This window comes from Ixodes scapularis, unplaced genomic scaffold, assembly GCF_016920785.2.
Source record: "Ixodes scapularis isolate PalLabHiFi unplaced genomic scaffold, ASM1692078v2 PGA_scaffold1__304_contigs__length_218370807, whole genome shotgun sequence".
In the NCBI taxonomy this organism is placed as follows: domain Eukaryota; kingdom Metazoa; phylum Arthropoda; class Arachnida; order Ixodida; family Ixodidae; genus Ixodes; species Ixodes scapularis.
Window position 1 is genome coordinate 196751671 of NW_024609846.1, and position 16483 is coordinate 196768153.

The 16483-nt window shown below is 48.1% G+C and overlaps 1 protein-coding gene across 2 annotated transcripts in view; it reads right to left on the reverse strand.

The window, feature by feature from the left end:
• Positions 1-495: 495 nt before the first annotated feature.
• Positions 496-16483, reverse strand: part of LOC115314574 (monocarboxylate transporter 12) — a 34865-nt gene continuing 18877 nt past the window's right edge. For both annotated transcript variants that reach the window (XM_040222209.3, XM_042291025.1), the window contains 3 exons: positions 9839-9982; positions 4044-4940; positions 496-904 (listed from right to left, as the gene is read on the reverse strand). In XM_040222209.3, the coding sequence (XP_040078143.2) occupies positions 726-904; positions 4044-4940; positions 9839-9982 (1220 nt within the window). In that variant the 3' untranslated portion in view covers positions 496-725. The remainder of the gene's footprint in view (positions 905-4043; positions 4941-9838; positions 9983-16483) is intronic.

Sequence of the window (16483 nt, forward strand, 5' to 3'; positions counted from 1 at the left end):
AAGCGCAAATGTGTATACTCCAAGGAAAGTGCACCACCGATTGTGGCATTGAGAGTTGACCAAATCAGATATTGCTGTAGATACTTTTTCGTGTTTATAAACACGTACATTCTTTTACCTCCAAAAATACTTCCAGCCTCTCCATTTAGGCGGGCATTCCGAGTTTTTTGTTATGTCAAAAATACTGTGATGCTGAAGTGATACGTAAACGAATAAGTTTGAGATTTAGCAAGGTTCTTTTCTTGCGCTACTCATAAAATAGGTGATCGGTCATCTTGCAGGCGTATTGGATAAAAACAGACAAACCTCTCGCTAACTCGTTCTTTAGCTAAGCACCTGGAAAATTGTTGATGGAATATTTTACAGACATTGCGAGGGGCGGTGTTTGATGAGGATTTTTTTTTTTTAATCTGAATTAATGTTTGAGGGGACACAACATGCAACCGTGTCTCCTTGCGGCCCTTCTATGGGAACAGGTCTAAAAGGAACTAGGAGGAACTGTCAAAATGGACAAGTTTATTACAGAAATATGAATGCGGCTGCCGCGACTTGCACTGGTATACTGGATCACTAAAGTGACAGAGATTCTGACACATATATGCATAGAAATGCTCACAGCTGGACGATGCTACCTAGGTCAGGCAGATACTGGCGCCATGATATGAGCTGTATAATTGTCACGACCGAACTAACCATAAGTTATAGCACCAATGCTTATTTTGAAATCAGGTCGTTGTAGTGACCGCTTCTTTTCCCGATTCAACTGGCACTTGGACCTTTCTTCTACGTTGCGCTATTTTCTTTATAAAAAATCTTGCCTCCCAAATGAGCAGGTAGACGAGAGATACAATTGCCATGATGAGCATAACCCCATCGTAGGATCCATGCTTGTCTCGAAAGTATCCTGCAAAAACGGGAATAGGATCATTTGTAATATTTTCACTTAATAGTCCAGGTGAACTCGTGTCTTGGAAGGCCTGCCGCGCGAACTCTTTTAAGAATGCTCAAACATTATCGAGGCTCCAGTGGCTGTTCAATTTTTATCGTCACTACCCACCTGAGCAGCTGTCACTAAGACTCATTTCAGCGTCAAATGTGTTCGTTCAGGGACAAAAGGAAGAATCAAGCGTGACTGATACCACAGTAAGAAAAAAATTTAGTAAACAGTCTTGTTTTCTTTTCTTTCTTTTTTTGCGTTTGATAATAAGTTTGCCAAATAAATGACCGGGCAGAGCTATTTATTTTATTTCACTGAGAATTGCTACTACCGGCGGGAACTTGGAAATCGTTTGCCGTACAAGTGGAAAATAGGGAGAGAAATCAGACAGCCGCTGATATGCCGCTCGTTCATACCATAACCTCGACGACAGCTCAGCTTCCTTCCGTAGGATAGCACTGGACGTCCTCAAAACCAGGCGCGGCGCCGGATTTTTTTTTTTTTTTTTTTTTTTTTTTTTTTTACGAAGTGCGCGGTTGAACACACATCAGTATTGCCCCCCTTATAGGGAAATACACGAAGCTGTATTTTCTCCCAGAATAATTAGTGTACAAATCAAACTCACTTGTGATATGCAGAAGGCACATTTAATATGCCCCTATTTAACCTGAAAGACTACGCAAAAATTCTGAAAAAATTCTGCATCATTCGTTGCTGTTTCACTGTAGACATGGGAGGCGTCTTTTTAGTTTTTCTAGAATAACTTAGAGACATAAAAGCACATCCGATTGGATTCAAACAAACACTCTAAGAAAACAAAGGTATATTCTTGCACCCTTTGTCTCATATTGTGCACCCCAAAACTTTAGTTCGACGTATACAGCGCACTGAAGTCTAACCGACGATACCAACATTCACGAGCGGCTTGATAGCTGAGGGGTACAACTTATTAAAATAGCTAATGTATCTGTTACTCAATACAAAAAAAAGGTTTTCTTGTCTTTACTGCAAAACTTCAGTGTTTTTGTTTTTATTTTGTTGTCTTTGATACGTATTTTAGCTATTTCATAAGTTATATCGCACCGTTATCAACCCCCTTGTAAACGTTGGGGCCGTCTGCTCGACGTCAGTGCGCTGTACGTCAAACAGAAGTTTTCAGGTACACGATATGGAACAAGCGGGTGTAAAACGACACCATTTTTTTTTTCAGAGTGTAGAACCTTTTTTGATACTATCCTACGCTCCTAGACATTTTTCCATGCATACATACTTATATACAATAAACACGATACCTCAGTCACCCGTGTTCCATTAGTAAGTTTTGCGCATGAAAAAAACGGCGTTACGACCAAATAGTCATTCAGACTTAGCTGCAATGGGGCGCCCGTGGCCCACTTTGTTCACTAAATGTTTGTCACAATTGGGTCATGATACCCACCGCCGTTCTCATGGCTATAACCTGTTGAAGGCAACACCACACGGTGGGTTTGTTGAATAACATCAACGATGATTGGCCTTAGGGAAAGAAAGCTTTGAGGTTTCCATGCATGTACTTGCATGTATACCTCACTTTTAGTCTAATCTGCGACTAACACTGACCAGGAGTGAATTCAGTGAGACCGCTAGAGCTTTCAGTCTATCGATAATCCGCAGAAATCTTGACTACAAGGCTTGTTTGTTTTGTATTTGTTTTTGTTTCTAGTGCAATGTATAATACTTTTTTTTTTCAACGCACGTCGTTTAGCGCAATTTTGATTTGTCTGAAATTTTAGTCCACTCAAATTGCGGCTTTTGAACTCTACTCTTTATGTTATAACGGATTGAAACTGGTAGTAAGAAGCAAAACTGAAAGTAAACGTGTACTAAGGCAATACCCGCAACTAAACAAACGAAGCACCGTACATTTTGCGACGGAAGGGCGAATGACTCGAAGCGGAGCACTACTGCTGCTTGTGCGAGCGTTGTGTTCCCGAAGGAAACCTTTGGGAACACAGCAACCAACAATAGTACTGCTGCTCGTGTACTGGAACGCAAGTTCACAGCCTCGAAGAAATTCCAACTTTCCAGATGAACACGTTTTTGTAAAGGAAAAAAAAATTTTCGGTGGGATCCGAAACCCGTACATTTGTGAGGCAGCAGCGAGCGTTGCCAGCTCCGCCACGCACGCACCAATGTGACACGTGTTTCTGCACAGAGCTGCATATTCACAAACTGGATAACTACATGAAATTTAGTTTAAATGAAACGGAGTGGTCTTTTACTTGGTTTTGCGCTGTGACACTTCCGGAGAAAGGAAATGGTCAACGCAGTAAGACATAATTTTGTAGAATTCATACCTGTCCATGTTTGCGCGAGGCGCATAATGATGAATAAATTTTCATGATGCCCACTTTTCTCTCAAACGAAAGTTCAAGAGACGGCCGCTCTCTTGAATGTTATAATGGCTGTAACTACCGATTAAGGACATAAAGGCAGCAACGATGTGCGGCAGACACCTATTAAAGTTTACAGTTGTCATGCATAACTTCTGAAAACGCCATTTGAAACCCTAGAGGCCGTCGCCAAATGTCATCGCAGACTCCAATGGTTTCCCTAAAATGAATGCCATCATATCTGTGAATTACAGCCTATGACGCTTGATATCATCCAAAACATGATACAGCTAACTTCATAAATTAATATTTAAGATAGCCGTAAGGAACCTGCTCACACACTGCCCTGCTTTCATCGGCTCCCACAAAATACGACCCACCAAAATAGATCGCAGTTACCCGAGGAAAGTATATGAAACAAAGACATCTCCGCACTGTCTTAGGTTATCGATCTACTGGTTTCAAAAGTTTGTCGATCAATATTTTCTCCAAGATTGCATTACTCTTTAGTAGTGCTTCTGCCGTTAGGGAAGATTACAAACAGTTACCTGGTTACACTGTAGTATGAATGTGGCATTTCATTTTTTTCCTTATTCAGTTGTTCAGCAGTTAGGGGTACAATACGTCTAAAGATGATTAGATGCAACGTACTGGCATTAAGAAATGAGAGAATAGCCAGCCTATTTGTCTGAAACGTGATCGTTCATTATTTGTTAGACTACTTAAGTACTTACCAACCAGCGGTGCCCTCACCCAGCTGTTGAGAGCGGTTACGACGCCCAAACCACCGATCATAATTGGAAGAGCCTCCACGCCGAAGTCCAAGATGAGCACGATGGTCCCCAAAGACATTCTGAAGCCGATGCTGGCGCCCAGCAGGAACGAAGCGACCACAAGCGCGGGCAAAGCGACGCCGTAAACCATCAACACAAAGCCGATTCCTTGCACAAAAAATCCGAGCCCCATTATGCTATTCACGCTTAGCAAGCCAGCATCCACAATCCAGCCGTTGAGCGCTCGCATGACGACGTCGCCCACGCTGAACGCATGAAAGAGGTAGACGGAGTCTGCGGTCGAAACCCCGCGATCTTTGGCAAGGTCCACCACGAGCATGACGAACAAGGCAAGCGACAGGTAAACCACTCCGAAGGACGTGGAGTCAACCCAGAACCTGAGCGTGAGGAAGTTTTTCGCGGCGTGAAATGAGCTTCTGTCCGTCTTAGCATCTGTAGAGGGAGATTTCTTCGAGGGCTTTGTCGTGCCGTTGTCGCCAGATGTAACGTTGTTAGCTTTGTTATCATTTGTGAGAGAGACATTTTCGTCGGCATGCTGCACGGCCTCTTTGCTTGCAGGTCTTGGCGTGAATCGGTGACGTTGGCGCGTTGGGTCTGCCCACGGAGGGCTGCGAAGAATGATCGCAGCGGGGAAGGCGTTCAGGGAGATGGCACCAAGAAGGAGCAGGGCTCCTCGAAGCCCGAATTCGGCGAGCGAATATTCAATTATTGGTGGAACAAAAAAGGTGTTCAGTCCCGCTACAGTGTAGAATACGCTGAACGCCGTGGCACGTCGCTTCTCGAAGTACTGGGCGATGACCACGTGCAGTCCCACCATGAGGCCGGAAAACGCAATACCTGAAAATATAGAATAAATGTTTGCGACATTTTTCGCATGAACGTAGCGAAATTTCGCACCTTGAGCTGCTATATCGCTGGTTTTGCGTTACAATGAAACAAGATATGCTTCCCTTGAAGGCTTGTTGAAATATGCGCATAAAATAATTTTTCCACTTTTCTGTATAAATGAGATTTAATCACTCCTCTTTTGTATGTGCTAAAGGTAATGCATATCTTTATTGAAATATAGACCTCTTTCGCATAGAATGCTATACCAGCGCGCAAGTGACGAACCCTCGACCCGGTGCATTTTTTGATTGCCCGATGACACAGGGTGTGCAACCGCCAAAGATATGGGCGGAAAGGCTTAGGTACGGACGTCGAGGGGAGCTTGCTCCCAGTGTTCATTTTTATCGTGTTAAAATTTTTAAAAAATCTGCGGTTGTGTGGCTATCACTGCATAGTCGTCGGGTGAACTCTTTTTTGTTTTATTACGCATAAGAGCAGTGGCGGAAAGTGTGTGATGAGCACAAGAAGCTGCAGCGCGCGTATGGCTGCAATGTTATTGAGCTTCACATGTTCCCCGAGGATTTTTATTAATGAAGTCAGTCGATTGCGAGCGTGAGTGAGGTCATACAAATCGTCACGTTTTTTCCCACGACTAACTCGTCTAAGGCAAGTGGACCGATTCCAACCCGGTGCCGGTGCTCTGTTAGGGTATCACTGCAAGGTATAATACAATTACTCCATGACATCCGAAGGGTATGATTACGTTTACGTGCAACCACTCAAGGATTCAAGATGCAGCTATGAAATGTCGAGAGCGTATCTGCATATACTACACCAAACTGCTCATATATTCCTTCGTTGTGGAAACTCAATTGAAATCCACCCTCCCCGTCCGCGTTCTTTTCAGGAGGTATGGTGATGGCCTGTCATTAGTCAGTTCGATTCTACCGGCCAAGTTCCAGTCATACCCAGCATACCCAGCTTAGCCAAGTTCTCCCCCTACCCACATCGTTGCCTACGCAGACAGCTGTGCTGTCACAACCAGCCGGTATTTCAAGTTTTATGCCGCTAGACCCCGCCGGCGCAGGCGTCATTCTCACGATGCTGGCGCCCTTAAAAAAGGCTGAAGGCACACCTAAGCAATTCTTATGAGTTGTGAACACGGTAGCATGCTTGTCGTTCTTCCGCGTCGGCCGTTTTTGCGACGGCCGATAGCGCGGTCTCCCACCTCCCTTCCCGCTCTGACCTTGGACGCTCCGTGTTACCGGGGCGCTCGCCGCACGGAAAAGCAGCGCCATGGGGTGGCGGTCGTTGAAACTGACGCGCAGCGGCCAATGGGAGCCTCGTCGACGCGCATCAGCCAATGGGACCGAAGCTTTGAGATCGGGGATAATAGGTGCCGTTGTCTAGGCTTTTCGCGTGGTTTCATAGCTGGGGGCTGGCTTCACTTGGAGAAAGGATTTAAGGTGTCGTTTGACGCTGCTTCAAAGCTGATGACGTCGGCTCGCTCCGTGGGACAGTTAATGCTTTCGCATTAAAAATGGCTGTTAGACATAGTTAGCGTCGACTGCGGTAGGACGCTACCAAACTGCCATGCTACATTGCATAGCTCTTAAGATTGTTGGCAAGCGTACCTACAACGCCCATACAATACTCCTAGAATTATCAACAAATAATGTGTTCAAGGGCTGGGGTCGAGGAAAACGCCACGGAAACCATTACGAAAGGCGTAAAATGTACCTAGATGGTAACCTGTACAAAATAGCGGATCATTCCTGAGGAATAGTTCTTAATTGAAAAGAAGGAACAAAGCTCTAAACGCGACGAGACTGGAATCAAACTCAGAATCCCGTGATTATTAGTGCGACAATTTACAACTGCTCCAAATGACAGACTTGAGAGAATGAAACAACCTGTCTACTGACTGCTCGAACGCGAATGCCAAACGCCAGCGTCCGGCGTCCGCGTTCGTACAGTGAGTCGAGACACAAACGGTTAGCTTTGCCTTCGTATACTAATCATTGCAACGAGAACTCAGCGCTCTGACGCTGCCGTGCGCTCTCATCTGAACGAATGTGAACAAACTGGCCCAATTAGCCGTTTTGTTGTGCATGGCTTCTTTACCCCTACTATAAAGGCCCGTTCACACTCTTGCGACCGAGTACGACCGAGAGAGACCAGAGCGATTTTTAAGCCTCTTGCGACTTCTTAGGACCAGCTCCGCTGCATCGCATCCGGTCCTAAGAAGTCGCAAAAGGCTTAAAAACCGGTCTGGTCTCTCTCGGTCGAAGTCGGTCGCAAGAGTGTGAACGGGCCTTGGAGGTACATTTTTCGTGCTTTGATTAAACAGTGGAGAAGAAAGCGAAGCCTATTTTTTTGCAAGAAAGTCAACCATTTCTTTTCTGTTGAATCGAATGTTCCAATAACAAGGTTCTGGCAGGTGCCATTCATGCGCTTAATTTTTGTTTCCTTTCCAAGGCGACGAACCCGCGCGTTCAGGACTGTGGAGGTCGAGCGCTGAGCTCCGGATTTCTGAGTCATCTAGCGTGCGCGCGCTTCTCTTCCAAGTACACCACTGTAGCATCCGAGAATGAGACATGTACCTCTAGGTGTGTGCAGAGGTCGGCATTTTTGGTCGCCCTCACTCATCCTCACCCTCACAGCCACACTCACCTAAGCCCCTCACTCACCCTCACCCTCACAGCCACACTCACCTCAGCCCCTCACTCACCCTCACCCTCACAGCTACACTCACCTTCAACCCCTCACTCACCCTCACCCTCACAGTCACACTCACCTTCAGCACTTCACTCACCCTCACTGAACCTCACGGCCCTCACGCACTCACCACCCTCACGGCCCTCATGCCCCTCACGGCCCTCACGCCCCTCATGCCCCTCACCACCCTCACGGCCCTCACGCCCCTCACTCACTCATGGCCCTCACGCCACTCACCGCCCTCACCGCCCTCACGGCCGTCACGCACTCACAGCCCTCACCGTCCTCACCGCCCTCACCACCCTCACGGCCCTCACGGCCCTCACGCACTCATAGCCCTCACGCCACTCACCGCCCTCACGGCCCTCACGGCCCTCACCGCCCTCACGGCCCTCACGCCACTCACCGCCCTCACGCCACTCATGGCCCTCACGCCACTCATGGCCCTCACGCCACTCAGGCCAGCTTCAAATGCGGCAATATCGCCCAGAAACTTTACGTCGCAACACCAGCAACACGCGCCGCCCGTGATCACACGCAGCAACCAATTGCTGCAATTTGCCATCGTCATCATAAAATTTTATTCTTCTTGCACTATTTAGACACAATTACGCGTTATAAACGTGTTTTTATGCATTTAAATATCGTTAAGAATACTAATGCACGCTTCTGAAACAGTTTATTTAAAAAAAACGATCGATTTCAAACGAGATCCAAGTCTTTCGGTGTCATCCTCACCGGCACGAGGTATCACGTGAAAATTTTGCGTCCCTGATTAGATGCAGCCGCTTCAAACGCATTCGAATTGCTCCGAGTTGCTTGCTTATTTCGAGCCGGACCCGATCTCAGCAATTCATGTCGATCTAGGGAAAGCTAAAGAACAACCCGCCATTAACACCAAAATTGCTGAGAAAGATGCTCGATCTGAAGGGGGCCTCACGCACTCATCGCCCTCACGGCCCTCACAACACCTCATGCATGTCACCGCCCTCACGGCCCTCACGCCTCTCATGCCACTCACTGCCCTCATGCACTCATGGCCCTCACACCCCTCACGCACTCACCGCCCTCACACCACTCACGCACTCATGGCCCTCACGCCACTCACCGCTCTCACGCCCCTCACGCCCCTCACGCACTTATGACCCTCATACCCCTTACCGCCCTCACCGCCCTCATGGCCCTCATGGCCCTCACGACCCTCACGGCCCTCACCGCCCTCACGGCCCTCACGGCCCTCACCGCCCTCACGGCCCTCACGGCCCTCACCTCCCTCACGGCCCTCACGGCCCTCACCGCCCTCACGGCCCTCACCGCCCTCACAGCCCTCACGGCCCTCACCGCCCTCACGGCCCTCACGGCCCTCACTCACCCTCACACTCATGAATTTTCCTGGTTCAGAAACTCACTCACCCTCACCTCACCTTTGAAGATGAGGGTGAGTGAGGGTGAGTGAGGGCCCTCATGAGTGAGGTTTGCCGAGGTATGGGTGTGTGCGGTTCATGTTAGAGCCATTAAATGAACTTTGTCAATAGAGTATCCACACTCCATTCGCCTATTGTATCGTTGGCGCCGCCATTTTGTTCTCCAGCTCAGAGCGGGCGCAATTGACTACATTTCTGGAGGACGGAAAAGGGTTTTCTGCGATTTTATATTAATAGTCAAACAATAATCAAAAGTAATATTTTAGCAAAGGATGGCTGAACTGTCGTTACTCTGAAACTTAGCATTTTTAAGTAGCTCTAGTTAATTGAACAGATGCCACTTGCTGACTTGGGAAAATAAATAGAATCCAAAGACACGAATACGGAAAACACGAATATTACACGCGAGTGTCTTGTGTGGCCTTCACTTGTATCTTTTGTGTGCTATTTATTTTACACAAAACTATAGATAGTTCAAATTTCGCCAAGAGTACCTGAGTCCATTGTTAACACCTCACAACTGTTAGCTGCCCGGTCTAATCTATATACTCCCAGAAGTGTTGGCTCTACGGAAAAGAGCCCAAAAGAAATAGGCTGAATCCAATTTCATGGAGCGCAGTGCGCTTCATATTAAAGTCGGTGTTTCCAAGGTAAAATCTTCAGGCAATGTAAGTTCAATTACACAGATACAACTATGCTTATTGTAACAATCGTAGGGGCAGCGGATTACGCATCGCGAATATGGGCGCAATGCCTGAGACTTACCATTAACAGCGCCGTAGAAGCCAGTGATGAAGGCCACGTTGGGTGCAAAATAGCACAAAGCGATCGCCACGGGGCCAAGAAATGAGCATCCGAGGAGCACAGCACGAGAGGAGGAACGTCGGCAAATGAAGCCAAACAGTAGATCTGAAATAAAAGCATACACTTCTGTAAACCGGAAAGTAAAAATCTAGGGTAGTAAGAAGATCTCATTTCTTAAGTTCTCGTTAAACAACCACAGCAGTTAGTACCAAAGTTTCTATAAAATATGGCGCACTACGTGCTCTTTGCAATTATCACAATTGCAATTTTTAGGAAGCTAATGGCGACGCAGAGCAGCAGGATCAACCTAGAAGGACATTTTGGTTCCGCAGAACGTGCTCCGTCGCGCGTGTTGATTTTCTTTTCTTGTAACAAAGAACTATGAAGGGGCTTTGTACCGAATTAGATTATTATTCTAGAACTTCCCGAGAAGGTGCTCAGCTGGTTATCGCCGTGCATTAAAAAAAAAAAAAAAAAAAAAAAAGGTGCCGAAATTGTTGTTGTTGCTACGCTGAATCTCGACGAAATGCGTCAGCAATTAGCGCGAAAGTTCTGAGTCAGCCAAGGATGGGAATTCCAACCTCGCAATAGTGCGCATATTCTTGTCTTCGGGGACCTGATCTGTCCTCCCGGATGTCGGCGGTTTCGGATGCAGCCACCACAAATTCCCTCGATCGCCGCCTACGCTGTTATCTTCGAAGAGTCAGTCTTTCCTCAAGGGTGTTGGGGGTTTCGCGCAAACGGCGTCGACGCTGCGACTAGGCTTTACGTTTTCGCGTACGCTGTGCCATCGCCACGGCCGCTCGATCGCCTCCTCTCCCGCACCCGCGGCGCGTCATAGGAAACGTGCCAACCCCCAGAAGACTTTTTCCCCCTTTGTAAGAGAGGAAGGGGACGAAACGAGCGAACGAACGAACGAAGCGAAAGCACATGGCGCAAACGTCGCCGCGGCCTCACGAAACAAGTCCAGTTCAGTTCAGTCCAATCCAAACCACGCCCGTCAAAAAGAAAGACGGCTGGATACACAAGGGCAATAAATACTGACATATCACAAAAAAAAATTATGGCGAATTGCTCGGCAATTCGCGACTCCAGCGACCTACAGGGGGCGCCACCACTAAACAAACATGGCGGCTGAGTCCAGGTCGCGTCGGCTCGGCCGGGCCGCCTGAGTAGGCGGCGCGTTCAATTTAACAGATTTTCTTTTGTTTAATGCCCAATTTTATAGGTATTTTAACTGATACGGTTAAGTGTAGCCGGTGCACTTAAACTTGCAGAGCATAGTTTTGTTTTCCAAGTGTGTTTTTTGTTCTTTTCATGTCAAACTTTCGTTTCGGAGATTTCATTCGAAGCCAAAACTATGGGCTCTGGAGAGACGGTAATATACTAATCAGTTTTGACCATGTAAGGAAAGCGGCAATGACTGCAGAATTCTCCCACCAACAGTAATTTTCAGCCAACTCGCACGCCTCGACCATGCGACTTATCTGTCCGCGAACTCGAGCTTTTGTGCGTATCCGCGTTTAAGAAACAGCTTCAGTCGTCTGCTCGGTCAACAACACAGGCTGTAGAAAAATTACGAAAATTAAGCAAGCGCTTCTTGAGCCAAGGAGCATGTTAACCCGCTGGCGCCCCACTAAGCAGCTGATAGTTGTATTTCAATTCAGGTTTCAGTAGCAATCGAGAAGTCATTTTGACGAGCGGGTTATGTGTTATATCACGTACTATGTCCCACTAAAGCGGTATTAGTATATTCTTCGGTTTGAAATATGAGCTTAGGTAACTAGCTATTAGGTGAACTGATGAATAAAAGTATATTTGACAGACAAAGAGATACTAAGTTAAACCTAGCCCAATGGTTCTAGCCGGTAGCACGGAGACGAATGCGGACAAACTGAAGAGAGTCTTCATTGGAGATTCACGCAGAACCCCTCTGCACTGAACTTGACTTTGAGTCCTGAACGGAAAAAATTAGTATTTTTTGGCCGGTCAACCTGAGCCATGTAGACGTATACTGCTGCTGGCTTAATTCGACGGGGGTATAATATGAATATTGGAGGCGCGATATATCATAATGCTGTGACAGCTTCTGACGTTGCGAGACGGGCGTCCACCTTTGGAAAACAGATAATTTCCCTCATTCATCATTTGCAGAGAGCAGGTTTTCCTGAATCAAGTACTTGCGAAATCAGCCCAACTCCTTTAGAGTGGTCCAGATGCTTTTTCGGCGAAAAGCAGCCAAGATGACTAGCCAACGCACCGACCGGCGTGTGTGGCTCAAACTTGAAGCTAGTCGAACACAACCAAACTCAAGAAAAGCAGCTATCGAACTTTCCCATTCACTTGACTGCAGCATTGGTGTTCCCTCCAGCGAAATGCCTCGTCTGTCGTCCTCAGTCCACTGTTCTACGTCCTCGTAAAGAAACCCCTTATCAGTTACCAAGTAGTCGTCACTTTGAATGTGATTCGAGACAGACAAGAAATCAAAACGTGTTTCTGCGATTCCTCCGCATCAAAGAAATTGAAAACACGTAATGGAAGGAAACAATCTACCGAGGCTTCGCCACACTAATGAACACTCAGGCAACCTTAAGAAATTTTCGGACCTTCGTGAAATTACACTGTTCGCCACCGCGCCGACAACACGTGTCCGCGAAAGCCACCAGAGACGCGGAGGGGCGCGGAGCGACCTGGACCGGCTGGTTCCCGGTTTTCCCGCAACGTTCTAGCATAACAAACGTTTAGCAATACCCTGAGCGTCCAGACACTAGACGACTACGTTCACGGCGCTCTTCATCAGATATTTCAACGCGCACCATGTGTTCACGTGATAGCTGTTTCTAGAATAAAGCGATAATACCGCCAATCGGGCTGATAAACCTGGCGATCTTCTAGAGCCTTTTTACTCTCGAGCTCCTCTCCCTTAGTGCGCACAGGTGGTCGGGCTCCTCCTCGCCTACCCCTCTGGTCACATGACCTCCCCGTGAACAAATCAGCGTCTGGCCCCTCACTCCTCTCCCACCCATCAACCAATCAGTGTCGATCCTTGCGGCTACGCTTTTACCTGGCTTACACGAAATGCCGAACACATAGCCAAAGAACATCTCACGTTAAAACCTGTCTTGCCATGGTTGGATTGACATGCCAACCACGGCAGACAGAATAGACGTGACCGGTGGTCAGTATTGCCACACGCAAACCTCTCTCACTAAGTTCGCTCGTCGCCGTTCTATCACCGAGCATTTCTTACCTTCGTGTACTCTATTGAGAAGACGAGAACAAGTGTAAAAGTGGCAACTGACCTCACAAGTATATCCAACATGGTCGTTTTACTGTGAGGGTAACACCCAACCGTACCTAAAATAAACAAAGCCTGTGAATGGTCGTTTCTACCTCCACACACTATCAATCACGCTAGGATGACGCCAAATCAGTAACTGTACAGCAACCCATCGCCCACCGTCCTTCAACGTACTGACCATGGACACGAAGGCCAGCTGAACTCTCACGCTGCACTCGTGTCTGCTCTAGATGTCACTGATGACGACAAAATACTAAGTTCACGTGCTTTGTTTGTTCTAGGCAGCGTTGGTGTAGGCGGGAGGTTCGCAATTAAAACGAATACATGCGTTAAACTAAAGCTTCGTTCAAAATAACTTTAGAGCATATCTATGGATAGATGTAATAGACACGACTGGCATAGTATGGGCGCACCGTGCATTCACGAGGGCGCCCATCAAACCACTCTGGCTTAGGGGCCGCGAGGCGGCTATGTAGCTGCCTCGCCTCAGACACGATCACACGGTCGTGTCGCCGCGGGGTCGATCGGGATCTCGAATTCGGCTCCCGACGTGCCGCTTTCTCTCCTAGCTACTGGATGGCGCTGCAGGCGCCCCATGGCGGGCGAGGAGAAACCTCCTCGCCCATCGATCGAGATATACTCGGTGGACCAGGGGGCGAAGAGCCTCTTAGGACTCCGGGAGGGCTCAGATAGGCAAGTGCGAGCAACTGCTTTCGGGCAATAGCGGGACATGAGGCCTGGGGGCCCTTGTCACGTTCGCCCGGTCCGACACGCGAAATGATTGAGACAAGACCAGGTGAGACAAAGGCATGTACATACGTAATAATATAATGAAAGGAAATCAGGAGGCAGTTATCAACAATAAAGAAAGAAAAGGAAAAGTTCAAAGCAGACTGGAGTCCCCGTGGTCAAGTCCCCACAAAAGCTCGACTCACGCCTGACGTGGCGGGGCTTCAGGAGCGTGGCGGGGCTCGTCGTGGCCTCAGGAATCGAAGCGTTGCCGGGTTCTTCGTGGCTTGAGGAACTGTAGCGTTTCTGGGCTCTCAGGAACCGGAGCGGGGCCGGTTACGGTTAGACTTCAGGAGCCGGAGCGTGGCCGGGTTCTCGGGAACCGGAGCGGGGCCGGTTTCGGTGAGGCTTCAGAAGCCGGAGCGTGGCCGGGGTCTCAGGAACCGGAGCCGGGCCGGTTTCTGTGAAGCTTCAGTAGCCGGAGCGTTGCCGGCTTCAACAAGCGACGGGTCAGAACTCCCGCACCTGCCCGTCGTTTCTCGCGATCCTCTTCCTCTCTTCTTTTTCTTCTTTTCTTCCCAGCTCCACACCCGTGACAATGCCCCCCAACTTTGAGAAGTTCATCGTTGAACTTCTTCTACACCGTCAATCTTGAAGTTCATTGCTAAAGTCTCGGACTGACGGTAATTCCTGCCGGCACTTGCGCAGCACTTACTCTTGGCCTGGGCGATCTCGAGCCTTGGCAAAGACCGCATCCGTTCTCGTAGCACTCGCAAGCGCAGCACCAGTCTACACTCTTGACCGCCCCCGATGTAACACAGCTCCTTCATTTCACGCTCGCGCGCAAAGTACCAAAAAAAATCATGCGTGAAGAACTTCGAAATAAAACTCAATTCACATTAAATTGCGTCCCTTTTTCCCCCCTCAAAAAAAGGAACCATGTTTGCACTTCGAAACCAGTAACTCGATCACCGTATTACCCCATGCGCTATCGAGCAAAAGAAAAAAATAGGCACGAGGGCATTCTAAGTCTAAATTCCTTATTTACATCCGACTTAAGTAGTCTGCACCTACATTATCCTTCCCCTTAATGTATTCGACGTGAAAACTATAGTCTTGCATCTTCATACTCCATCGCATGACTCGACTGTTGGTGTGTTTAGCCTTATTTAAGAATTCCAACGGCTGGTGGTCAGTTTGCACTCGGAAATGCTTGCCATATAAATATAGTGCAAACTTTTCAACGGCCCAAACTAGTGCCAGGCATTCCCTTTCAATCGTGGCATAGTTCTTTTCCGCCTTGCTTAACCGTCTGCTTGCGTACGCGACAGGGTGCAGTACGCTATCTTTTTCCTGTAGAAGGACTGCTCCCAAACTGACGCTTGAGGCGTCTGTACGTAGCACAAATTCCTTGTCTAGGTCGAGAGCCATGAGGATGGGAGGTTTACACAATTCCTCCTTCAGGCGCTTGAATGCCCTTTCCCGCTCGTCGTCCCACTGCACCTCGTTGCGAGTTCCCTTTTCGGTCAACACTGTCAGAGGAGCCGCCACCTCTGCGTAGTTAGGAATGAATTCCCTGTAGAATCCAGTCAAACCCAGGAAGGACCTGACCTGTCGTTTTGTTGTCGGCCTTTGCGCCTCTTGGGTCTTCGTCAGGATCTCCTGTCTTAGGGCTATTTGGCCTGATCCTAATCTGTGGCCGAGAAAGCTGATTTCGTGAAATCCAATTTCACACTTTTTTGGCTTGACTGTGATCCCCGCATCGCGCAGCCTTCCGAATATAGCCTTTAGTGCATCTATGTGCTCCTCTCACGAGTCCGTTGCCACCAGAACATCATCGATATAGTGTTGTGCATTCGGTATGCCTCTTAGTAGGATCCGCATCAGCTTCGTGAAAGTCGCGGAAGCTGTCTTTAAGCCGAACGGCATGAATCTGAAATGATACAGACCGCTCGAAGCTGAGAACGCTGTTTTATGCTTCGATGATTCTGTCATGGGGATCTGCCAATATCCTTTGGCTAAGTCTAACTTTGTGAAGAAACGTTTACATCCCACTTTAGCAAACGTGACATCTACCCTGGGAATGGGCTCGGCATCGGCTACCAACACGTCATTTAGCCGCCTAAAGTCAATGCAGAATCTGCTGGACCCATCCGACTTCTTCACTAATACTATAGGCGCGTTGAATGGTGATGTTGATCTCACGATCACTCCCAGCCGCAACATCTCTGTTATTTCCTTTTCCACTGTTTCGTGTACCTTTATCGGCAGAGGGTACCGTTTAACATGCACTGGTGCCTCAGTTGTCAGCTTCAGATCGCACTCAATCAAGTTTGTTTTTCCGGGTAGATCAGAGAAGATTTCTTCGAATTCTCCAATCAAAGTCGCAACCTGTTTCTTCTCCTCTGTACTCAGGGCCGTATTCACCAGTACGTCTTGCCCGTTTTGTTGTCGTGTCAGGGACAGAGTCGGGACATCGTCCATGGCGTCTTCCTCGTCGTTTTTGTTGTCATCGTCAGTTGCAGTTGCCGCGCTGCACCTCGGTGCCGCGGGGTCCATTTCGGTCCTCTCTTCAT